At 58.5% G+C, this 23311-nt stretch overlaps 4 protein-coding genes across 14 annotated transcripts; 3 read left to right on the top strand and 1 right to left on the bottom strand.

Annotated features, from left to right (window-relative positions):
* Positions 1-784: 784 nt before the first annotated feature.
* CIMAP1B (ciliary microtubule associated protein 1B) lies at positions 785-3347 on the top strand. 2 transcript variants are annotated; one of them, XM_081128734.1, is made up of 7 exons: positions 785-909; positions 1282-1419; positions 1550-1753; positions 1954-2058; positions 2217-2338; positions 2428-2568; positions 2698-3347. In XM_081128734.1, exons 2-7 carry the CDS (start codon positions 1311-1313, stop codon positions 2773-2775), a joined length of 759 nt encoding a protein of 252 aa, XP_080984860.1. In that variant the 5' UTR covers positions 785-909; positions 1282-1310; the 3' UTR covers positions 2776-3347. The 2 variants fall into 2 exon arrangements, with proteins under 2 accessions (XP_080984860.1, XP_080984861.1); XM_081128735.1 differs by lacking the exon at positions 1550-1753 and having other exon boundaries at positions 799-909; positions 2698-3124.
* A 6-nt stretch (positions 3348-3353) lies between these two features.
* TYMP (thymidine phosphorylase) lies at positions 3354-7160 on the top strand. Of its 2 annotated transcripts, none has more exons than XM_081128732.1 (10): positions 3354-3483; positions 3645-3868; positions 3972-4174; positions 4599-4697; positions 5090-5219; positions 5554-5672; positions 6162-6324; positions 6407-6637; positions 6744-6884; positions 6963-7160. In XM_081128732.1, the coding sequence occupies exons 2-10, from the start codon at positions 3655-3657 to the stop codon at positions 7118-7120; spliced, it is 1458 nt and encodes a 485-aa protein (XP_080984858.1). In that variant the 5' UTR covers positions 3354-3483; positions 3645-3654; the 3' UTR covers positions 7121-7160. The 2 variants fall into 2 exon arrangements, with proteins under 2 accessions (XP_080984858.1, XP_080984857.1); XM_081128731.1 differs by having other exon boundaries at positions 3420-3520; positions 6963-7159.
* Positions 7161-7326: 166 nt separating this feature from the next.
* On the top strand, positions 7327-9388 carry SCO2 (synthesis of cytochrome C oxidase 2). The gene is made up of 4 exons (XM_081128733.1): positions 7327-7438; positions 7851-7977; positions 8201-8273; positions 8576-9388. The coding sequence occupies exons 3-4, from the start codon at positions 8260-8262 to the stop codon at positions 9360-9362; spliced, it is 801 nt and encodes a 266-aa protein (XP_080984859.1). The 5' UTR covers positions 7327-7438; positions 7851-7977; positions 8201-8259; the 3' UTR covers positions 9363-9388.
* A 134-nt stretch (positions 9389-9522) lies between these two features.
* Positions 9523-23130, bottom strand: NCAPH2 (non-SMC condensin II complex subunit H2). Of its 9 annotated transcripts, none has more exons than XM_081128777.1 (20): positions 22818-23130; positions 17463-17564; positions 14169-14224; positions 13982-14063; positions 13836-13904; positions 13625-13704; positions 13421-13548; positions 13029-13112; positions 12463-12593; positions 11717-11788; positions 11427-11493; positions 11123-11230; positions 10970-11023; positions 10754-10824; positions 10583-10676; positions 10409-10480; positions 10244-10299; positions 10064-10165; positions 9827-9976; positions 9523-9760 (listed from the first exon to the last, which is right to left on the bottom strand). In XM_081128777.1, the coding sequence occupies exons 1-20, from the start codon at positions 22923-22925 to the stop codon at positions 9620-9622; spliced, it is 1827 nt and encodes a 608-aa protein (XP_080984903.1). In that variant the 5' UTR covers positions 22926-23130; the 3' UTR covers positions 9523-9619. The 9 variants fall into 9 exon arrangements, with proteins under 9 accessions (XP_080984903.1, XP_080984902.1, XP_080984906.1 ...); XM_081128776.1 differs by having other exon boundaries at positions 10583-10672; positions 10750-10824; positions 22818-23032; XM_081128780.1 differs by having other exon boundaries at positions 10244-10296; positions 10583-10672; positions 10750-10824; positions 22818-23032.
* Between the last annotated feature and the right edge of the window lie 181 nt (positions 23131-23311).

Genomic DNA, 23311 nt, shown 5'->3' with positions numbered 1-23311 from the left:
CAATGCACACTCCCTCCTGCCTGTTTCTCTCCTGGGAGCAGGCAGGGTGCAGAGCTGGGCAAAAACAGACCCATTCTTTCAGTGTACTTGGCTGTTCTTTTTTCTAATATCTGTAAGACATTGTTTATTTAAAATTTTTCATTCATGAAGTCATTAAGGCTTTATATTTTCCTCTGAACACAGCTTTAGCTATGTCCTATAGAGCTGGCATGAAAGCATCTACCTTTGCAGTTTTATATCATTTAAAACTTCATATTTGAGTTTCTCTTTGATTCAGGGGTTTTTTTTAAAAGAGAATTTGCTAATTTCTAACTAAGTTGTTGGTTTTTTTTTTAACATTTTATTGTTTGCTTAGGATTGTTTTGGATTACAATCAAATCATGTGTCCTAGTACATCTTTATTCAACCTGTGTGGGGTTTTGTGTGTGTGTGTGTATGTGTACATGTATGTATGTGTACCTGTATGTGTGTGTACATGCATGTGTACTTGTGCATGTGTGTTTGTATGGATGTATGTGTGGCCCGGTACATGATTGTTTTTTGCAAATATTCCATGGGCTTAAATAGATGCAAAGTTTTCTCTCTACACATAATAAACAGCCTGCTGTTTGTATTATTCACTGTTTTTATTCTCATACGTGAGTTTCATCACAGACCTGTCCATTTCTGGGTGTGCTGACGCCCGGGAAAGCTTGAGGCCAGCGTTCGGGTCCACGGCCGGCGGCAGGACGCCTGCCACCGCCAGGCGCCCGGGGCGGAGGCTCCTGGGGGAGGGGGCGGAGCCAGGTGGGCGGACAGTCCGGTTGCCAGGAGGCAGGACGGGGACACAATGGGGTCTTGAAGCTGGGCCTAGAGGCGGCGGGAACCCAGGCACCCACTTGCCTCGCCAGCCGGCAGCCACGGGAGCAGGTTAGTGCATCAACTTCGGACCCCACTCCGGGTCCCCAGCGCCGCTCCCCTGATTCGGTATCTTCGCCCAACGCCCTCCGAACATCCCAGTTCCCCAGAACCCCAGGGGACTCCCTTTCCCACGGTGTTGGATCCAAACTTGGCGCAGGCACCCCCCCCCCGAATTCACTTCGCTTGGGGGTGGGGGGGGGGAGGTCTCGACGCTCGGCCGTCCCGCGCCTCCCGGGGCCGGGAAAGCTGCCGTTTGTTTTCCGGGCGCCCGGGACACGGGCGGGCCCCGCCCCCGGAGCCGGGCTGAGCCGGAGGCGCGGTGAAGCGCAGCCCCCGCGAGTTTGGGGAGGAGGGGCCAGGACCCCAGCCTTCTGTCCGCAGGTGCTGTGGCCGAAAGATCACCGAGCGCCATGGGCTCAGACGTCTGGGTCGGTTCCTGGAGACCCCACCGGCCCCGCGGCCCCATCGCCGCCTTCTACAGGGGCCCGGGGCCCAAATACCTGCTGCCGTCCAACACGGGTAGAGGGCGCCACTGGCGGGGTGCGGGAGGAGGGGCTAGCGAGGCCGGCGCCGGGGTCTGCCCTGCGGGAAGCGGGCTCTGCGCCCCGCGCGGAGCGGCGGCCCCGCGGTGACGCTGGGACGCCCGCAGGTTACCGGCTGCACGACCCGTCGCGGCCCCGCGCTCCCGCCTTCACCTTCGGCCTGCGGCTCCCCAAGCAGCAGACCTCGTGCAGCCCCGGGCCCGGCTACCTGGTGCCCGCGCGCCTCACCGCGCGCGGCTACAGCTGCAGCCCCGCCTACTCCCTGCACGGCCGCCCGCGGCTCGCCGCGCTCAGCCTCACCCCCGGACCCGGTCAGGACCCCGGGACCCCGCCCCCGAGCCCCCGCCCGAGCCCCCAGCCCAACCCCGGGGCCCCTAACACTCCAAAGTCGGCGCCCCAAATCGGACCTCCAAGGCACCCCGCGCCCCACCGGGTCTGGCAGACCGGGGCTCGGCTCCCCCCAACCCCCGCCCCCGGCCCGGTTCGCCTACACCCCCGGTCCGCCCCACAGGCAGGTACTTCCCGGAGCGAGCGGGGAACGCGACGTACCCCAGCGCGCCTCGGCACTCCATCGCCCCCCGAAACTGGGGCATCGACGCGGAGCAGCACACCCCAGGTGAGACCCCGAAGTCGCGTTCCAGCCCCGAGGCCCTTCCCACCCCGACCGGGAGACGCCGGGGGCGCTGGGACCCCCAGACCTCGCCGGGGCGGGGAGCCCGGGGCCGTCCGCGCAGACTCGCCCCCAGAGCCCACCCCTCGCCGGCTGCTTCCCAGGCCCCGCGGCCTACTCGGTGCCCTCGCTCCTGGGCCCGCGCGTCATCGGCAAAGTCTCGGCTCCGACTTACTCCATCTACGGCCGCAGCTCGGCGGGCAGCTTCTTCGAGGACCTCAGCAAGGTGGGGAGGCGGCGGCCGCGGCGGGTCCGGAGGCGAGGGGGGCCCGCGGACAGCGGAGGCGAACCCCCGCCCCTCCCGCCCCCCCGCAGACCCCGGGGCCCTGCGCCTACCACGTGGTGAGCCCCGGCATCTACAAGACTCGGGCGCCCCAGTTCACGATGCTGGCGCGGACTTCGCTCCCCCAAGACAACAGCCTGAATCCCGGGCCCGCCGCCTACAACGTGGACCAGGTGACCTGGGGCCCAGGGGCGAGGGTCGGAGGCGGGGCATGAGGGCCCGGGGCACCGGGGGCACCGGGGCGCTGGCGCGGAGCCGCAGGGCCGGCTCGGCGAGGTCAGCGAGGTCTCCCGGCCCCGCAGCACCGGAAGCCGCGCGGCTGGAGCTTCGGGATCCGGCACTCGGACTACCTGGCCCGGACCTTGGCCGAGGAGGACTGACGGCCGCGGGCCGTCCCCGCGTTTGCTTAAAGCTTCCGGAACCAGCCTGGCGTCCGCCTGTCTGTGCGCGCGGCGGGCCGGTGGGCGGGGCGAAGGCGGAGCCCAACTGGGCGCCGGCCGGTCCCGGAACCAAGTCCCGGGGCATTTGCGGGAAACGGGAACCACCAAAAACAGCCCGAGGCGTGCGGGTCCCGCGGGTTAGCGTCCTCCCCGGTGCCGGGGGTGCGCGTTTGACCCTCGGTCAGGGCACAGGAGTCAACCGATGCACGCACTTAAGTAGGCACAACAGATTTGTTTCTCTCTCTCCCCCTCTTTCTAAAACCAATAAACTTAAAAAAATCTAGCCCTGGCGGAGCGGCTGCGGCTAGTTCGGGGCTGCGCTCGGAAGGAGGGGCGGCGGGCTCAGTTCCCCATCGGGCGCGGTGAGCCCCCCGCAGGCCAGGGGCGCGCGTGCGAGGAACGCGTCCGTGCGTCTCCCTCCCCCCACCTCCCTCCCCCCCTTCGCTCTCTCTGAAAAGCAGTGGAAAAAATACACGCACGTGAGTTAACATTTAAAAAGTAAATAAACATTTAAAAGAACACCTCGTCCCGCCTCAAGGCGGCGATTGGCCCAGAGCCCGCCCGAGGCCCCGCCCGCCCCTCGCCTTCCCGGTTCGCGCAGTTGGGCGCGGCGCAGGGCGGAGGCCGGCTGGAGTCCGAGCAGGGAAGGTGAGGGCCGCTGTTCGGGACGCGTAGGGGGGTCCAGGTATGAGGCCGAGAAGCGGGAGCCAGACAGGCACGCGCACGGGCAACAGACGCGGGACGAGGGGCGGGCAGGAAAAAGGGAACAGGGTGGGGACGGGTTCTAGGTGCGTCCCGCACCCCCGCAGGCCCAGAGCGATGGCGACCCCAGTCACTCCAGGATCCCCGGCACTCACCCCAGTGGGTGCCCTCTCCCGGGGAGGGCCCCAGTGCCTTCCGGACCCACCGCCGGAGCCCAAGCAGCTGCCGGAGCTGATCCGCCAGAAGCGGGACGGAGGCCGGCTGAGCGCGGAGGACATCAGGAGTTTCGTGCGCGCCGTGGTGGACGGCAGCGCGCAGGGCGCACAAATAGGTGTGTGGGGACTCCTGACCCCACCACTGTCACTGGCCCCAGGATAGCCCATCACCGTGGAAATCCCCCTCACGCTGCCTGCACCACTGTGCCCCATGCTTAGGGGCCATGCTCATGGCCATCCGACTGCAAGGCATGGACCTGGAGGAGACTGTGGCACTGACCCAGGCCCTAGCCAACTCTGGGCAGCAGCTGGAGTGGCCAGAGACCTGGCGCCAGCAGCTCGTGGACAAACATTCCACAGGGGGAGTGGGTGACAAAGTCAGCCTGGTCCTGGCACCTGCCCTGGCTGCCTGTGGCTGCAAGGTGAGATGCCTCCTCTCCAGACCAGAAACCCTGACTCAAAGAGGCCAGCAGCTCCCAACCTCTAATTTGGTCCAGAAAGAGCCCCCAAAGATAGGACCCAAGCTTCTTGCCCCACCTAGAACAGAACATGGGTCCCCCTTCCCATCAGCCCCCATAACAGGACCAAGTTATCCAGCACCCTCTTCCTCTTCAGCACCCCAGAAAGGACTCCCAAGAGAAAAAGCTGGGTACTCCTCCCTCAGTCTCCCTTTGTGCCCCCAGGATACCAACCTCCTCCCTCAGTGCCCTCCCCACCCCAAACCAGGACAATTTCTTTTCCGTTATCTCTCCACTAGGTGGACACCCACTACAACTTCCCCAACCAGGGAAGGCAAGAGAAGAGGTAGAGGGGTGACTGCAGGTGGACTGTGTCTCTGTCCAACAGGTACCCATGATCAGTGGACGTGGTTTGGGACACACAGGGGGCACCTTGGATAAACTGGAGTCTATTCCTGGATTCACCGTTATCCAGAGCCCAGAACAGGTACATGTGGGCCACTGATTGGTCATTGATCTGGGTTATTGATGGAAACATTACCTAGAATCGCTGAAGGATCACTGATGGGTTAATAGTCAGGGTCACTAGTAAGGATATTAATCAGTTATTCATGGTTCACTGTTGATCTCTGGACTGTGGTCAAGGTTATCAATGGAACTTTGGAGTCATTAATGGGCCATAGGACAGTGATTCATATCACTGATGGGTTGAGCCAGTCACTAATGAGGTTTTATGAGAATTGTTCATAAGTCACTGGTCATGATTTTGGACATCTGTCAAGGTTGCTTGCGAGTCCCTTAATCAGGGTTAGTGACAGGGTCATTGACCAGAGGTAACTGACAGTCACTGGGAGTCCTGATGTAAGGGGATTTTGCCAGATGCAAGGTCTTCTGGAGAGAGTGGGCTGCTGTATTGTGGGTCAGAGCAAGAAGCTGGTTCCTGCAGATGGAATCCTGTATGAAGCCAGAGATGTGACAGCAACTGTTGACAGCCTGCCACTCATCACAGGTGACCTGACCCCACACTCCAGGGTCCACTTTCTGCATGTTAAAAATCCCTGACCTCTGATGGAACAGTAAGGGGTCCTCTCATAAGGGGGCTGTGGGACCTCCCCCAACCCCCAGGATTAGTGCTCTCCTCATCACAAGATGCCTGACCACCCACTCAGCCTGACCTGGCTGATGCACAATGGTCCAGGCCCTGTGACCCCCATCATGAGGGACTTGACCCTCAATGTTCAGGGTCCCTGACTCCTCATGACTGACCTGAGAGTCAGAATGTCCTGCATGTCTCAGAAGTTCCAGGCTCTCCTTACCTCCAGCCCCCTCCGCCTCCCTCACAGCCTCCATCCTCAGTAAGAAGGTGGTGGAGAGCCTGTCTGCTTTGGTGGTGGACGTGAAGTTCGGAGGGGCAGCTGTCTTCCCTAGCCAGGCAGAGGCCCGGGAGCTGGCAAGAGCACTGGTGAGCAGCTGTGCCCATGAAGCCTGTGTGGCCTCTCTGCTGGGGAGGGTCTCATATGGGCGCAACCTCCCCTTCATAACTGAAGCAGTCTGCTCCCTGTGTGCCTCTCAGTCCACGTCCACTCAGCAGCCCTGTGTCACCATGGCCTCTGCTAGGACCTGGCTTCCCCGCTGCCAGTCCCTCCTTCACCCCCCTACTCAGTGACCTTACCCAAGCAAGGCTGACCTGGCCTCAGGTCTGGGGAATCCTCCATGGCTCTCCACCCCAGGCCAGGTACAAGGTCTTCCTGACCCCCACCACTGAAGTCAGGCACATTGCCTGCTTCAGGCCTCCCCGCCCCCCCACAACCACACAACCCTTCTGAGACCCCCTCATTCCTGGGGAACTGGCAACCAAGGGTGGGGCACCCGCTAGAGTTTGATAACAAACGGGCTACAAGAGGCCCCGCGGAACGCAGGGCCGGGGCCACACTGAACCCTGTCTCCTAAGGTTGCTGTAGGGGCAGGCCTGGGGCTTCGGGTTGCAGCCGCCCTGACTGCTATGGACCACCCCCTGGGCCGCTGCGTGGGCCACACCCTGGAGGTGGAGGAGGCGCTGCTTTGCTTAGACGGCGCGGGGCCACCGGACCTGCGGGACCTGGTCACTAGGCTCGGTGAGTGGACACCTAAGAGGTGTGGGGATCTGAACTACAGAACCGCCTCCGCTGCGCCTAAGACCCGAACCCCCGCCCGCAGGGGGCGCCCTGCTCTGGCTCAACGGACAGGTGGAGGCCCAGGCCGAGGGCGCAGCCCGGGTGGCCGCAGCGCTGGACGACGGCTCAGCCCGGGACCGCTTCGAGCGAATGCTCGCGACGCAGGGTGTGGACCCGGGCCTGGCCCGAGCCCTGTGCTCCGGGGACCCCGCGCAGCGCCGGCAGCTGCTGCCCCGCGCCCGGGAGCAAGAGGAACTGCTGGCGCCCGCCGACGGTGAGCTCCCGCAGACCCGCGCCCCGCCCCGCCCAGGGTCCTCCCCTTCCTCAGTCCCTGGCTCCGCTCCCGTCGCCCCACCCCGTCCAGCGCCCTCTCCCCGCAGGCACCGTGGAGGTCGTCCGGGCGCTGCCGCTGGCGCGCGTCCTGCACGAGCTTGGGGCCGGGCGCAGCCGCGCCGGGGAGCCGCTGCGATTCGGGGTGGGCGCCGAGCTGCTGGTCGCCGTGGGCCAGAGGCTGCGACGAGGTGAGCGCGGGTTCGGTCCTGGCCCCGCCCCGCCCGCCGGCCGCCCCGCCCGCTAACCGCCCGTCCGGCCGCCCGCAGGGACGCCGTGGCTCCGGGTGCATCTGGACGCGCCTGCGCTCAGCGGCCCGCAGCGCCGTGCCCTGCAGGGGGCGCTCGTGCTCTCGGACCGCGAGCCCTTCAGCGCCCCCTCGCCCTTCGCCGAGCTCATCTTGCCGCCGACGGACGCGCAGCAATAAAGCCCGAGAGCCGCAAAGCCGTGTCCGTCCTGACTCGCTGCGGGCTGGGGGCGGGAAGGCGGGAAGAGCCCGGGACGGGGCCCTCGCGCGAAGGGGCGGGACTAGGGAGTCCCCGCCCCATCCGGCACGTGACCCCGATGGTTTCCCCCCGCCACCTTCCGCGCACACAACCGGCTGCACTCTGGGTGCGCGTGCGCGGCGGCCTTGACGCGTGCGCACTGGCGCCTAGCGCGGCCGCCCGGAAAGCTCGGCCAGCTGCGCGCTGGAGGAGGCGGTGGTTGTTCCCTGACTCGAGACCCCGACGCCGGACCGCCCGAGGTGCTGACCCCAGGGCCCGGGGAGCCTGGGAAAACCCCAGGTGCAGGGGTCGGAGGGGCGGGCGGGCGCCTGGGTTGCGCTCGGTGCGTGGCCGGCGTCCGTGTCCAGCTTTGTGACCGCTGCTGGGCAGACAGCAGCTCGTGCGCGGAGGGCGCCCTGGAGGGAGCGCCCAGGAAGCACCCGCAGCAGCCTTCGCTCGCCAGCACACCCTGTGCACTGCTTAGAGCCCATTTTGTAGAGGAGGAAGCGGGGACAGAGGCTAAGGGACGTGCCCAAGGTCACCCAGCCCGGAGCCCAAGCTCAGGAATCGTGGGACGAGGGTGGGGCCCAGGCGTTTAGGAGCCCTCGGGACTCGGTCAGCAGCAGCTGAACAGGTGAGGGGGTCCTCAGACCTCTGCCTGCAAACCTCCAGAAGCGCCTGCAGAAAGGCGGTCACCGAGGCAACGGCAGGGCGCGCGCCTTGAGCCACCCGTAGTCGGAAACCTGGCTGAGCAGAGGGCGGCATTTGCGGCGAGCGGAAACCTTGTTCCTCCCCCCGGGTGAGTGCGGGAAAGAAGGGTCCCTCTGGGAGGGCCGAGGGATGGCGCGGCAGGGGTGGGGAGTTAAGCCTGTGCTCTGTGGGGACACGGTGTCTGGTTTCGGTGGGGATGGGGCGGGGGTCTCTGAGGTGGAAGGCCGGCAGCTGCGCAAGAGCGGAGGCCGTCTCTGAGGGTCGAAGCCAGACTCAGCCTCCTTTCTGAAATGGGGGCGTGTCGCAAACAGATAACCGTGCTCAGGATTCCAGGCAAGCCGTGCACCTGGAATGACTTCAGGAAGCTCAGATGCTAAGACACAGGTGAGTGCTGGGCTGTCTGGAGCTGCAGGTGCAGGCCAGGGTAGGAGGAGACAGAATGAGGCTCTCAGCTAAAGGACGGGAGTGACAGGCGTGGACTTTTGATGACACCAAAGCTGGAGTTTGAGGTTTCAGAGGTGAAGGGGTTCTGAGCTCAGCAGAGCAGTGGGTGACCCATAGGGGACAGCAGTGAGCCTAAGTGTGGAGTTGGTCCTTCAGGCAGTGGCCAGTCTCTCCAGAGTGATGGAAGATGACCCAGGAGGCCAAGGCACCTTCTGGCTCCTGACACCTTTCCTCTTTTCCAGGAGCATCAGGCCGGTGCTGCTGCTGGCTCAGATGCCCAAGCCTCCAGCCCTCCCTAGGATCCCCAGAGGCAAGGCCTTCCATGTGAGCTACCAACTCTCGTCCAGTCAGGGCCCTGCAGAGACAGGCAGGCAGGGCCAGCCCCGGGGCCCTGGGCTACGAACTAGGCTGTTAGTTACAGCCTTGTTTGGGGCTGGGCTGGGTGGTGCCTGGCTGGCCATGAGGGCTGAGAAGGAGCAGCAGCGGCAGCAACGGCGGACAGAGGCCCTGCGCCAAGCCTCCGTGGGCCAGGGCGACTTTAGCCTGCTGGACCACCGGGGCCAGGCTCGCTGCAAAGCAGACTTCCGGGGCCAGTGGGTGCTGATGTACTTTGGCTTCACTCACTGTCCCGACATCTGCCCCGACGAGCTGGAAAAGCTGGTGCAGGTGGTGCGGCAGCTGGAGGCTGAGCCCAACCTGCCCCCAGTGCAGCCCATTTTCATCACTGTGGACCCTGAGCGGGACGATGTTGCAGCCATGGCCCGCTACGTGCAAGACTTCCACCCACGGCTGCTGGGCCTGACCGGCTCCACAGAGCAGGTTGCCCAGGTCAGCCGCAGCTACCGTGTGTACTACAGTGCCGGCCCCAAGGATGAGGACCAGGATTACATCGTGGACCACTCTATCGCCATCTACCTGCTCAGCCCCGACGGCATCTTCACAGACTATTACGGCCGGGCCAGGTCGGCCGAGCAGATCACAGACAGTGTGCGGCGCCACATGGCTGCCTTCCGCAGTGTCCTGCACTGAGCCAGGTCATTAAAGGGTGTGGTGGAGCTGTGTGTGTGTGCATGAGCTATACCAGCGGCCCTTGGAGGCCATCGCAGAAAAGGGGCCCTGCACCTGACTGCTGGCTGGAGATGGGCAGCTATCTTCTCTACACAGAGCAGGAGGCTTTTAATGGGACAGGTGGGATGGCAACACCACTTTATTAGGCTGGGCCAGCCAGGAAGCAAGCGTGGAGTGAGCAGGTGTGTGCCCAACATCCATGGGGTCAGGGCTCCCACTCAGGGCTGAGCCATAGAGGGGGCGGCGTAGGTCTGGAAACGCTTGTGGGCCCGCTGATGTGTGAGCAGCCTTAGGGACATGGTGTCCACAGCTGCCTCCAGCCCCGGCTGCTGGGTGATCTCTACTGTGTGGTCATTGGCCTGTAAGGACAGAGGGTCAGCAAAGCCCAGAGACCGCTTCCCTCCCAGGCCCCCAGGGCCACTCACCAGTTGCAGGGAGGCCAGCATGGCGCGACACACCTCGAAGGCAGGCTGGCCAGCCACCAACTTCGCAAAGGGACACCACTGGTTGAGCTGACTAAACCTTGAGACCATCTGGTCCCCATAAATGTGGATATCAAAGGGCACATGCTGCTCCTACAAGGGGGAAGGGAAGGTCCTGAGGCAAACCCTGAAGGCATCAGAGTCCAGTCCCCAAGCAGAAGCTGGCCCAGCCCATCGCACCTGCTCCTGGAGCATGGGCTGGATGCTGTCCTCCCAGTCCCTGACTCGCTGGCTCAGCTCCGTCTCCTGGACGAACTTCTGAGATGTGGTGATGAAGAGCTCCTAGGGAAGGACCAGGGGCTACTGCCTTCTGTCAGGGACCCATCACCCAGCTCCCCATCCACTCCAACTAGGGCCTACCACATTCCTTCGGACCAGCTCCTCATAGCTCAGGGATGCTGGCATGGCCTCTGCTTCTGGAAAAGGGGGGCAGCTGTGAGGTGTGGGCCACACCCTCTCCTCCCTCCCCTGTCCTCAAAGGGGACCCTCATGACGACCTGGCCAACAGCCCACTCCTAGACCTACCCAGGTCTGCAGCTTCCCCGGGCTTTGCCCCATCGGGCTCTGCATACTCTTCGGGCTCTAGAAAGTCATCTGCTGGGAGATGAGGTGGCCCCAGCAGGAGGCAGGTCAGAGGACAGGCTCAGGAAGGGGCCTGTCCTGAGCACCCCCTTCACCCCCATCCTGGCATGCACCCACCTGCTGCCCCCAGTTCCTCCAGGGAGTCCTCCAGGCGGTCCTCCTCTACAGGCCACAGCCCTTCCTGGGCCCTCGGCAGCCAGCGCTTAGCTACCTGTGCAGAGAACCTGTGAGGCCACTGCTATCTCCACCCCCAGGGGCCATAGGGGGTCCACAGTGGCCAGTACTTGCCTCCCTCCTCTGCAGTTTCCGGAGGGTCTCCAGTTGCTCCCTCACGTGTTTCCAGTACAGAACCTCCATGTCTATACACAAAGACCTCGTGAGGGGGCTCCCATATCCTGCCTAGCGCACCCATCCATCCAAGCCTTGGGCATCCCTAGGCAGATGGGAGGCAGGCAGAGCATGGTGCCATTACCCCTCAGAGAAGCACACATACCCCAGCCTCACCTGCAAAGGATGGGCCCTTTCTCCGGGGCCTCCTGCTGTCAGCATGGTCAGCATCTGTAAGAGAACTGGTTTGTCGGGACCCAGGCCAAGTCCCCTCCTGCCCCACTTGCACCCTCCTGCTCTGGCCTGGCCCAGCCCCACACACCCACTCACAGGTGGCCAGGTACCACTGGTGGAAGTCCTGAAGCTTGGTGGCACCCTTCCTCTTGCGCTTCTGTCCTGGAGCCTCCTCCACGCAGGCGGGCACAGAGTAGGGCCTACCTGGGGGCAAACAGACTGGGAGCACAACTGCAGGCCTCTGGGCAGATCACAGCACCCACATCCTCTAGAAGCCATCACATGAGGGAGCACAGCCCTCACCAGGCTCCCCATGGGGGTACAGGGTACACCCCACCCACCACCTGTGCCCCTTGAACCCAGCCAGACACCAGATGTAGATGTCCCTCCACCCAATTACCTTTCTTGAAGGGCTTAGAGTCCAGGGAGTTGAAGGGGTCCAGGCTCTGCCAGGGGTCTGGAGTTTCCTAAGCACAGAATACAAGCAGACTTGGGGAGAGTGGAGAACACGCACCCTCCCCCCAAAGCCAACACTGAGTGTAGTGACAGCCAGGGAAGGACTGGCCACACACAACCCAGGATCTGAGGGTGGAAGGGCCTTGGGCAGGCAGGAGTGAAGACATGGGTGGTAGGGCCTCAGGCACACCCTCTCTGCTAGTGGGGTCAGAGGTCTGGGCCCCACCACCTCACCTTCAGCTGGGACACAGGCTCCATGGCCTCCCGCCTCTCCCGCAGCTCGAACCTCCTCGGCTGGACAGTGCTCTGCAAAGAAAGGGTCTCAGGGATGACCCCTCTGCTCTGGGGGCAAATATGCTGCAGGAACCCTCTTTGGGGGCAGGAATTTAAAATCTTTCAAGGGCTAAAAAGTAAAACCACTAACTTGGGAAAAACTTCGGAGAACACACAAACTGTAAAACTAGTGGTCATGGGGAAAAAAACAACAGAATGACACGATAAACATCGTGCAGCTACTAGCCAAAAGGAGCAAATGTTAACACTTTCCTACACATGCCAAGTTTGCTTTGTAATACAAAAAAAGATTTCTTAGCTCTAGGGCTGGAGCAGAGAGCCCACCCTCTGGGGTCAAGGGAGGCAGCAAAGGCTTACAGGTGCACCCCTTCCTGCAGCCTGCCCTCAGATCAGCTTCAGAGACCAGCTACCATCCTGGGTGGTTACATGAGCACCACAGGGCTCAGACCTTGGACGCCAGCCCACCCCACAGGAACAGCAGGTGCTCTGCTGGGAGAGGGAAGGGGCGTGAAAGCTGCTGCCCAAGAGGGCTGGGTGTAGGACACACCCATTGCCCTGATGTGCGGAGACCATGATGGGAGCACACTGACCATGGGATGGCCTTCCCTGTGTACGAGTGGCTGCTGCAAACCCAGGCCCTGCCCAATTGACGGCTCAAGCTTTGCAAGCCTCAGTGTGGGTCCCACCTGCTGCGGGCTCCTGGGCTCCTGGGGCTCCAGAGGGACCTCAGGGGCCATGGCCTCAGGGAGCTCTGCCGCCCCTTCTGCATCATCATCCTCACCCCCACCTCCGGGCATCGGGCCTTCTGGAGAGGTGCCTGGGCAGAGGAGCAAGAGACCTGTCAGCCCCAAGGAGCCCAAAGACCAGACAGCAGGTGGAGGGCTGCCCCTCTGAGCCTGAGAGGCCATCCCCTGTCTCGGCTTCGTCCAGTAGACCCAGAGAACATAGCATGGCATTTTACACTCTCCTTGACGTGCTGCTGTGTTGTTTGGTTCATTTCACTTCTTAGCTACTTTCCTCTTTAAATGCTGCCATCTGTGTCTGCCCAGAGAGGAGGCCTAGGAATGGGCAAAGAGGGCAGCGGGCCAAGTGGGGGGCGAGGCCTGGCCTGGGTGCATGGGGCCAGCTCCAAGGTCTCATTGCTCCCATGCCTCCCCCAGCTCAGGTGTAGAGAGGAGGGTGGGCTAGGTTGCCTGAGCGAAGTCCTGTCCCCACCCCCACCTGCAAGTCCACCAGGATGACCTCTTCTCACCTGGCTCCGGGGAGATGCTGGGCATAGGGACCGAACTCCTGATCACAGAGACTTCCATTGGCTGCTCCTCAGCCCTCCCAGCCTCTGCAAGAGATAGGAGTTAGACAGGTCAGCCCAGCCCCTCCTCCAGAACACCCTCCCAGGGGCCCAGAGGAGCCAGGGCTGGGGAGGGAGAGCAGAGCCCTGGAACAGGACCCAGGCACCCTAGACTGAGCCAGCTGTGGGCAGATAGGGGAAGGGGCAGCAGGACCTGCTCCAGCAGGCTGGTCTGTGCAGCAGGTGACCAAGAAGGGAGGAGCTCCAGGGACCAGAGCTGGCAGGAACAGGATACTCAACAAGGAGCCCAACCCCAAGACCCTTCCTTACCACCAGGCCCACACCCGAGCCCTCACCCCTCCTCGGCAGCAGTGTCTCCATGGGGGACAAGCCCTCCGGCTCCAACATGAAGGCTCCTCGGGGGTGAGGGATGCACGTATTCATCCTAAAATCCTTCCGACTGGCCAGGACCTCCCCCTGACAGCTGTGCTGGCAAACACACAGCCACTGCAGAGACCTTCCCAGGCAGCCCCCTCCCCCCACCAGGCCCAGGCCCGAACCTGTACAGGGGGTTGTTGTTTTTCTCTGTCTCATCCAGGGCTACCAGGGCCATAGGCAGGAGAGGGGCGACGACGACCTCCTGCACGGGGGCCGAGAGCGGGTGAGTGTGGGTCTCATGGGCTCTGGGTGGGGAACCCATGTGGGATGTCCACACAGTCCAACACCCCTATCAGCTACATCCAGCCACACCTACGGGGGAGGGGCACTCACGCTGGGGGCCTGCTCACTCCTCAGGTCCACATTAGCACGGGTGTCAGGCAGGTCATCCAGTGACAGGAACTGTGAGGAGACGGAGGGTTCAGCAGCAGCACCCAGCAAGCACCTCGGGCAGCAGCCACGCGCCCAGGAAACCTTACCTCATCCTCCACCTGCCGGGAGGCCCTGGAGCTGGCGTCCCTACTGGTCCCGTCTTCCTGCACTGAGAGCTGCCTGGCCCGCCTGAAAGAATCAATGCACGGGTGTCTGGAGGCTCCAGGGGCTTCCTGAGCCGCACGCAGAACACCCACAGGCTTCCACCTCCGGGCTCACACCTCCTGGACTCACCTCTTGCCAGAGATGAAATCGAGGGCCTGGTAGACCAGCGAGTAGAGGTATTCAACCTGGAGGCCGGAAGCAGGAAGTGAGGATGCAGAAAGGAGCCGACCTGCAATGTTCAGGGCCCTCCCCAGAGCCTTCCAACCCAGATGTCCATGCACAGAGAAGCCCACTGTCCCCTCCAAAACCTCTGGCACAAGTCCTGCCAATGTGGCCACCAAAAGTACTTCTCTGGTTGAACCGAGTTACTCTAACAGCTGAGCCCTTCTCTGCCCCACACTGCCACAGCAGCAAGCGCAGCCCTCTCAAGGCTGTGCATCCCACCATGCACCCCATGCAGCTCTGCACAGCTGCCCGGATGCTGGCTCCTTTCCCTCCCATGGCCTCAGCCCACCTCCATGAGCCCCTGAGTCTCTGGCACCTGGCCCACCGTGGGGCCCCACCCTTAGGGTGAGGGTCAGGATTTGGAGATGCTGACCACAAAGCACCCACCAGCAGGGTGGGCGCACGTGCTACTTCTGGGCCATTTCCTCTGGGCACAGCCCATCTGCTAGGCCGGACTTTTCTTTCATGCACTGAACACTGGATACAGTGGTGAGCAAGAGACACAGTGGGCCCTGATGCTATGGGCCCCATTTATCAGGAATAATAAACATTAACTTTTCTAAGTGTTTGCCGCACACACCGGACCGGGCTTCAGGCTTCATCTCAGTCTGAATCGGGTGCCACTGCTACCCTCATTTTGTAAGAGAATAAACTCAGGGCACACTCTCACTCCTAGGAGCACACTGGTATCTTTCCCTGTCCCTTCTTTCCCCTCTTCTTCCCCTACAGGCATGCCTCTCCTAAACTCTAAGGGACCCCATGAGACTTGCAACCAGGGAAGCAGTGGGCAACGGTAGCTCATCCTGGGCTAACGCCCTGAACCTGTCCCCAAGGCCCCCTTTTCTCCGACTCTCCGGTGAGCTGACAGCAGGCCCATCTGGGCTCACTTCTTTCACTGTGATTTTTATTTCACAGTGAGCCAAAGCAGCCCTGCCTTGACTCTCTCCTGTTGCTTCTTTTGTCCTAAGGCCTTCCTTGTTTCACTGTCTGCAGCTTTAATAAATGTACTCTCAAAATAAAAATAAAAACATTTTTCTTAATTTAAAAAGACATAAGCTCAGACTCAGAAACACAACAGCCTGGGGCAGTGCTGGGCCCAGGACTGTACCAGGAGTCTATGAACCATCTACATTAATTAAAAGTTAATTGAACTCAAAATTCAAAATTCCTGCCCTGGCCAGTTCTGCTGAGTGGTTAGAGCACTGGCCCACAGACTGAAGGGTCCTGGTTCAATTCTGGCCAAGGGCATGTACCTTGGTTGTAGGATCCCCAGCCCCAGTCGGGGTGGGTTGCAGGAGGCAACCAATTGATGGTCTCTCTCACGTCAACGTTTCGCTCTCTCTCCCTCTCTCCCTCTCTCTCTCTCTCTCCCTCTCCCTCCCTCCCTCCCTCCCTTCCTTCTGCTCTCTCTGAAAAGCAATAGAAGAAAAATACCTTCGGGTGAAGATTTTTTTAAAAATTTGTTTTTTCAAATTTCCTTGGCCACGCTAGTCACAGTTCAAGGGCTCAGTCACCACATGCAGCCAACAGCTCCCCCACCTGACAGCACAGATCCAAACCATTCCCAGCACTCAGAGCCCTGCTGAGCCAATGATCTAGAGCCTGCAGCCCCACACCTCGACTTCATTCCAGTAGACATCCTGTGGTTCCCGCCTCATCACATATCTGCCCATCTACCAGTCTACCAGTTCACCTTGTATCTGTGCTTTCAAAGTCAGTTGCAGACATTCCTTCTTAGGACAAACACAGGAAAAAGGAATTCAATTCAATAGGATTATCAAGGACAAAAGCAATAAAATCTTAGACTGTCTTAACACCCTGTGGTGCCCAGAGGCACATGTATTGTGTCCCATGCCAGTTAGACTACAATCAGACTACTGTCCCTTCTGTCTGCTTTGGACCATGGCAGTGAGCTCCTCACAGCTCTTTTAACTCCTACCTCTACCCCCTAAAGCACAAACTCTGGATCAGCACTGTGGTCCCCTCTCCTTGCCCCCACCAGGGGACACTGAGCCCGCTGGAGGTCACAGCAAAGCACCCCTGGCACCCCTGAAACAGCAGGTGCACTTAGTCTCCATCAGACCACCAACACTTTCCGTTCATCTTTTATTTTGCATTCTCCTCAGCAAATACTCAACTTTTGCCAAATTTCACTCTCCAAATTTCCTATCCAGTAACTGACTCTCAGTAGCTGACTTATATTCTCTATTACGGAAATCGGGGCCTTAGGCATCAACTCCCCAAGTCCCTGCACCCAACTTCTCTTCATCAATATTTATGTACCCCTCAGTCTCCTGGGATGAGGCGCAGCCGTCCCTGACCAGAGTCCTCACTTCTGGGGCTCTGTTCACCCATTTTCTCCCTGCTCCCTTTCCTCCTGGCCCCACTTCCCCAGCTGCCCTTTTACGGTTTAGCTCCATGGTTTTCAATCCCCACTGTCACTGAGGATGTGTTAAGAAATCCTGCTGCCTGCACCACCACCCCCAGTTCTGATTTAATCAGGCTGCGTAAGGTCCAGCCACTGGTCACTATTGGGACTGCAGCCTGGGTAGAGAAACACAGCTTTAGTTACTGCCGGGTCTCTTGCCTCCCCTTTTCAATAAAATTTCTTAAGAGACCATGCTGACCTTGAGCACGTTCTCACACCTCCGTATTTCCCTTCCACCAACAGTTGGGCCCTCCTCTCACCAAATCCCTGGTGACCTCCTAACTGCAGACCCAGGAGATACTTGAAAATCTTTAGTGTATGGGTCCAATTCACTGAACTCAACATTTTTGGTCATTTTTCTTCCCCTGGAAATTCTCTATTGCTCTGATTTCCTTGCCAGGACATTTTCTCAGTTACCTAGCCCTGGCTTCCCTGTCTTGCTCGCACTCCCCGAACGCTGGTTTCCCCACGGTGCTCCCGCCCTTCTGCTTTTCTTCTTATTCCACAACACCCGCAAATACCATGGTTCTCTGGATGGTTCTCTGTAGCATGGGGCTCTCCTGCACGTTTTCGGATGTTTAGAAGCAGGCCCTGCAATTTTAAATCTAAGCTTTTGTTCAGTGGGAAAGGTGGCGAGGAATCTGGGAAGGAGACAGGAGGGGCTGGCAAGGCAGGTCAGAGATGGGGTGAGCCTGCCACCTGCCCCAGCAGCAGAGGACCCTGGTCCTGCTGGACACTGAAACACCCAGACCAGCGGCTGAGGCGCCCACCTTCTTACTGTAGACACAGGCAGAGCCCTGGATCAGCAGTGCTGCCTCCACAAAGTTCATTGTGGTTTTGCCTTCGTCAAAAGAAATGCAGATCTGGTCCAGCTGCAAGACACAAAAACCAGGTCAGCGGGGAGCCAAGCATGTGCACACTTCTCCCAGGGCTGCCCACCTGACACCCCACCCCCTCCCAGCACCTCTGGCCCAGGGAGCCCATCACCACGACGAGCAGCCCCTCAGACTGACAGCTCTAGCTCTGCTTGGGGCTCACACGTCCATTGCTTGGGGAGGGTCTTTGTGCTTTCCCTACTTCCTGTAACCTCTGAGCCTGCTGAGGGGAGACCCCAAGACTGTGCAAACCACACAGCCAGCACTGCACACCAGCTCCCTGCTGAAGGGGCCCCATGCTGCACCCATCCAAGGAAGGGCTGACTCGTACAGGAAGACCCCACACCCTGGGAAAAGAAGGGGACCTCAGATGGGGAAGATAGACGAAATGCGCGGGTCTTAGAAACACTTGCAAGTGAGTCGTCCTCCTTCCTCTGTGACCCCTGAACCCTGCTCCTATCATCTCTTAAGTGTCGGTGTTCCCTGACCATATGCTAACAATTCCCAAACCCATGCAGCACAGTGCTCTCTCCTAAGCTTCCTGCATACCCCCTCCTAAGATCGAGTCTGAAACCCAGGCATGTGCCCTGATCCTGACCAGGAATCAAACCAGCAAGCTTTCTGTGCACTGGACGACACTCAGCCAACCAAGCCACACCAGCCAGGGCCATCCCCAGACTTTTTATCTCCATACTGCACACAGGACCTTCCCCGCAACCTGGCCCCTCCTGTGGTCCTCAGCCAACAGCACTCCAAAGCCCTTCCGTTTGTCAGGCTCTTTGCCTGGAACACCCACCCTAGCCAGGCCCATTGTGAACTCCTCTGCAGTCTCCCTCAGGCTTCTTGCCACCATTAGGGTGGTCTGGTCACACGTGAGTCTCCTACCTCAGTGCACTGTGAGCAGCATCAGGGTAATTCCAGCCTTTAGCTCAGTGCCTGATGCCAGTGCCCAATAAATGTTTGATGAGCAAAGTGGTGACGTCAGAGCTAAGCCTAAAAGATGGACAGATATCCTTTGTGGTCCAGTTTCCCAGATGAAGGGAATGGTTTTTCAGGAAGAGCAACCACTACCCAAAAGCATTTTGCTGACAAGATTCAGCCATTTAGGACAATGAGTACTATGTAAATATGTCCAAAGCGCAGGGCGTGCTGGGGAGTGAGGCAAGATATCAGTCCCTAGGGTGGCACCAAGAAGGGGAGTCTGGGAGGACTCCACCAAGGGGCAGCTTCTACTAATTCCTGGAGGACAGAGGGAGTTAGCTGGTCAGGTCAGCGGGGGAGGGAGAGGAAACTGGAGCATGACAGCCAGAAAGTGCCAAGTGAACTGACCTATGCCTGAAAAAAGGGAACATGAGCTGCAGAGGTGGCCCTTCTCCTCAGTGACACCCTAGCCGTGGCTGGTTGCCCACTCCCAGGACCTCACACTCCATTCTCCTCCTAATGACTCCCAAATGCATGCTCCCAGGTGGGACCTCCCGTCTATGCCCAAACCTGTATGTCCAACTGCCTCCTTCAAATACCATGTGGATGCCTTACCCGAAATTCACAATGAAACAGGTCCATGCTAAGCTCTAGAGATCCCCTCCCCAAACCACCTGCCCAGAAACCCAGGGTTTCAGCTCCCTCCCCGTTCTCTCACTCCTCCCCCCTTCATCCCACGCCCAGCCCCCTGCTCCACCCTGACCTGACTGTTCCTGTCCATGGTGACAGCCGTCCTTCCAGCCTTTCACTTCCCTCCAATCTACTCTCACACGTCAGTCTGTGCAGGTCTAAGACATAAGTTGGGCTACATCACTGTACTCAACCCTAATGGCTTTCTGCCTCTTAGGAAAAAACCTGAAATCCTAACCAGAGCCCTCCACGCTGACCAGCTTCCCTCTCCAGTGGCCCTCCCTCCCCCGCTCGCTGCACAGCCTGGTCCTCCACTGAACTGAGCACTTTTCCGCCTCAGAACCTTGGCTGTTCTCTGTACCTGGATCGTTGTTCTGCTCACTATGACTAAGCCACTCCTCATCCCAAACAAAGTGAGGCCCCCCAATCAGCTCGCCATGTAGATCTCAACCTTTCTTTCAAACCGCTCACCAGTTTGTTGACTGCACAAAGACACATAGTGGTGAGGAGTGTGGGCTCTACTCTGCCACCTGCTAGCGAGGACTTTGTGCATGTCACTTAACCTCTCTGGAGAACTAATACCTATACTAGTAAGGCTTTTACGAGGATTAAATGAGTTTACAGTCAAGCCTCAGTTCTCGAAGGTCTCCCATCTTGAAAAATTTGCTTCTCAACCTGACAACCTTTTCATGCTGACACCTGTGTGATCAGTAACTTGTCCCTCAGGTGACAAAAAAAAGGAGAGAATTCGAGAGTGTGAGTCAGTTTACTGCTGTTAATACCTCAGGATATTGTGCTGTGGATATTTTTGTGTGTTTTTTGCTTTTGTTGCTGCTTATTATTATTAATTTTTCATTTTTTACTGTAATTTCATTTCCTTTTTGTTAAGTTTTCATTTACATTTCATGTCCTGTTTTTATTTACGTTTTTAAGTATGTTTTTACTGATTTCAGAGAGAGAGGAAAGGAGAGGGAGAGAGAAATATCAATGATGAGAGAGGCATCATTGATCAGCTGCCTCCTGCGCGCCCCCTACTGGGGATCGAGCCCAGAACCCAGGCATGTGCCCTGATAAGGAATCGAATCTTGATCTCCTGGATCATAGGTCTGCTGAGCCACGCCAGCTGGGCATGTCCTTTCTGCTTTTAAAGTGTCTATAGGTTAAACAGTACATTAGACATGTACTGTATATAAGAAAGGTTAAAACAGGGAATCATTTGGGGGTCTGGAAAAGGTTAATCCAATCTACATTATTTCTAATGGGAAAAAATGCTTAGGTTTTTGAATTGCCTTCCAGAAAGAATTTAGTTTGAGAACGGAGGTTCCACCGTACATGTATAAAGTACACAAAACAGGGCTTGGCAACAGCAAGTACCGAATGTGTGATACTTATCACAACACGTGTGTTTACTTGACCCTCTCCCACAAGAGTGAAGCAGGGACTATTGTGTGCCTGCCACTATTTTCTCAAGGTTTAACAGGTCCTTAGCATACAGCCACTCAACAATGAGTAAATAAGTGGATGAAAGAAAATAGCAATATAACAAGATCTGTTTAAAAAAAAACACACAAAACATTCTAATAACTATATAGAAAATGAAAGAAAAAAGACAAAACTAGAAATCAGGATGGGGGGGGTGGAGAAGGTTTGAAAGAGCAGACATATGAAGCAGGAAGTAGATTCATCAGGCATCCCCAAGCACCCTGCTTGAAACCTGAGTCCATAGTAGCCCCACCCAGCACAGTTCTCAGCTCTCTGCATTTTCTCTGCAGAGTGTGTGTCCAAGCAGAGATCCGTAGTCATATCAAGTGTTCATTTAACAAACACATATTCTGTACCTGCTAAGTGCTGGACATTCTAATAAGCAAATGGAAAAGAGCATAAGCATGGTCCCTACCCTTGAAGAATCTACATTCTAGGGTGGAAATAGACCATAAAGAAGTTTATAGCTAGTGGTAAACATTCTGAAGTACATAACGTACTATGACAGAGAGAACTATTTTAAATAGGATAGTCAGCTCACGTTTACACTGAGACATAAAAGATAAGATAGTCTAAAAAAAAATACGCAACACAACAACTGGGTGAATACGCCCCAGTAGGAACAGAAAATATAAATACCCTCGGCCAAGAACGAGCTCAGGACCTGTAGGTTGACTGGCTCGAAAACACCAGTGAAGAGCCCAAGTAAAGACTGACGTAACAAGCAGGACCAGATTCAGAGGACGAAGCTTGGATTTTATTCTGAGAGCAATGGAAAGCCACTGAGGGGTGTTAGGCAGGGCAGTGCTTCAGCCTAGTTTAGATTTCTAAGGCCCGGCCAGGCGTGGCTCAGCAGTTGAGCATCCACCTAGGATCCAGGAGATCGCGGTTCGATTCCCGGTCAGGGCACATGCCTGGGTTGTGGGCTCGATCAATGACTCTCTCATCATTGATGTTTCTATCTCTCTCTCCCTCTCGCTCCCTCTCTCTGAAATCAATAAAGATATATTAAAAAAACACACAAAAAAACTTTAAATTTCTAAGAGTCACGCTTCCTGCTGGATGGAGTATGAATTGGATGGAGCCAAAAGCAGTGGCAGGGAGCCCAGGAAGGAGGGAGGTTTTACGTGAATCTGACCTGGGCCACAGAAAAAGGAGAACAGATGGATTCACGTGAAATACTGGTGGTGTAACTGACAGACTTCATGGGTGGACTGGATCAAGTGTGGGGTTTCACTAGAACAGCTCTTAGCTTCCACCTTTGGTTGAATAGTGGTGCCATTCACCAAGATCAGGAAGACTGGGATCTGTGCAGGAAAATAAAGAGCTCCACTTTCAGTATATTAAATCTCAGATGCCTTGTGACATCTAAGTAGAATGTCAAATGAGTAGCTGAATACACAAAATAGATTCAGAGGAAATATCCTGGGTGGAGATATAAACCTGGGAGCTGTCCTCATACAGGTGAGATTTGAAATCACGGAAATAAATGAGAATGTTAAGGTGGAAACGGGTAAGGAGATGGCCCAGGACCCACCTGAGGAGCTCGACACTGAGAGGTTGGACAGACCTCTCAGAACGCCCAAACCTGTTTCAAAAAGGAGGGAGCGGTTGACCCAACAAATGCTGCTGAGTTGAACAAGATGACACTTCTAGTGTCCCCTCGGTTTGGAAGGATGGAGGTCCCTGATGATGGAGGCACGAGCAGTCCAGGACGGAAGGCTGAAAGTAAAGTGCAGAAACGGAGCGGACAGCTCCTCGCACTGGGGTGCGCCTCAAGCTAACGCAGTATCGTATGTCGATCACAGTTAAAAACAAATTTTAAAGAAGAAAGAAATCTCTACATCCTGATCCGGATCTCTCAAACACCCAAACACGCACATAAACCCTATCCTGTTACATTAGAAAAAAATGCTGGTCACCACCTACTAAGTCGGTTTCACAGCTCGCTGGTGGGCAGCGAGCGACCTGCAATGACAGCTCCCGGCTAATCTAACAGGGACGATCCGGGAGGCAGTGACGAAGCTGGGGGAAAAGACACGAGCCTGAGGACGAGCGCGGCCGGAGCGCCTGCCGCACGGACGCAGAGGTGCGCCGCCGCCCCGCCGCCCCCGGCCCGGCGCCCCGCCCGCCGCCACGCCCCCGGGCCGCCCTCACCTCCTCCAGATATTCGCCCAGCTGGGCCGCCACGTCCACCTCCCAGTTCTTGGTGAGGTCGCGGATGGGCTGCAGGAGGTGGGCGAAGCGCGCCTCCACGTCCTCCATGTCCGGGAGTGGCCGGAGCGGCCCGGGGACCGCGGGACCGACTTCGAGGGGGGCCAGTGTCCTCAGCCCGCCACTACTTCTGGCGCCATTTTGCTGTTCCCGCCCAGGAAAGTACGTCAGCGCGCGACGCCGCGCGCACACCCATGACGCAGGCGGCTAGCCCGAACCAGGGCGCCGCGCCGCGGACGAGAGCCGGAAGAGCCGCGGGGGGCGGGGCACGTGCTACGTGGGGGGCACGTGCTACGTGGGGCGGGGCCTGGCGGGGGAGGGGCGGGGCGGGGCACGCGCTACTAGGGGCGGGGCCGGGGGCAGGACTCGCAGTTGCCGCCGACGGGACGGGGAGGGGCGGGGCGCGTGCTACGCGGGGCGGGGCCGGGGGCAGGACT

This window comes from Miniopterus schreibersii (assembly GCF_964146895.1).
Source record: "Miniopterus schreibersii genome assembly, chromosome: 2".
NCBI lineage: Eukaryota > Metazoa > Chordata > Mammalia > Chiroptera > Miniopteridae > Miniopterus > Miniopterus schreibersii.
The sequence above is the reverse complement of the archived record's forward strand: the minus strand, read 5'-3'. Positions and strand labels throughout refer to the sequence as shown.

Coding starts and splice junctions, on each gene's coding strand:
- CIMAP1B (XM_081128734.1), top strand. CDS start 1,311: ATGGGCTCAGACGTCTGGGTCGGTTCCTGGAGACCCCACCGGCCCCGC. Junction 2,339..2,427: donor TCTTCGAGGACCTCAGCAAG/GTGGGGAGGCGG, acceptor GCCCCCCCGCAG/ACCCCGGGGCCCTGCGCCTA. Junction 2,569..2,697: donor CCGCCTACAACGTGGACCAG/GTGACCTGGGGC, acceptor CCGGCCCCGCAG/CACCGGAAGCCGCGCGGCTG.
- NCAPH2 (XM_081128777.1), bottom strand. CDS start 22,925: ATGGAGGACGTGGAGGCGCGCTTCGCCCACCTCCTGCAGCCCATCCGC. Junction 14,225..17,462: donor CCTGTGTCTACAGTAAGAAG/GTGGGCGCCTCA, acceptor TCCGGCCTCCAG/GTTGAATACCTCTACTCGCT. Junction 10,481..10,582: donor GGAGGAACTGGGGGCAGCAG/GTGGGTGCATGC, acceptor CTCATCTCCCAG/CAGATGACTTTCTAGAGCCC.
- TYMP (XM_081128732.1), top strand. CDS start 3,655: ATGGCGACCCCAGTCACTCCAGGATCCCCGGCACTCACCCCAGTGGGT. Junction 3,869..3,971: donor CGCGCAGGGCGCACAAATAG/GTGTGTGGGGAC, acceptor CCCCATGCTTAG/GGGCCATGCTCATGGCCATC. Junction 4,175..4,598: donor TGGCTGCCTGTGGCTGCAAG/GTGAGATGCCTC, acceptor TCTGTCCAACAG/GTACCCATGATCAGTGGACG.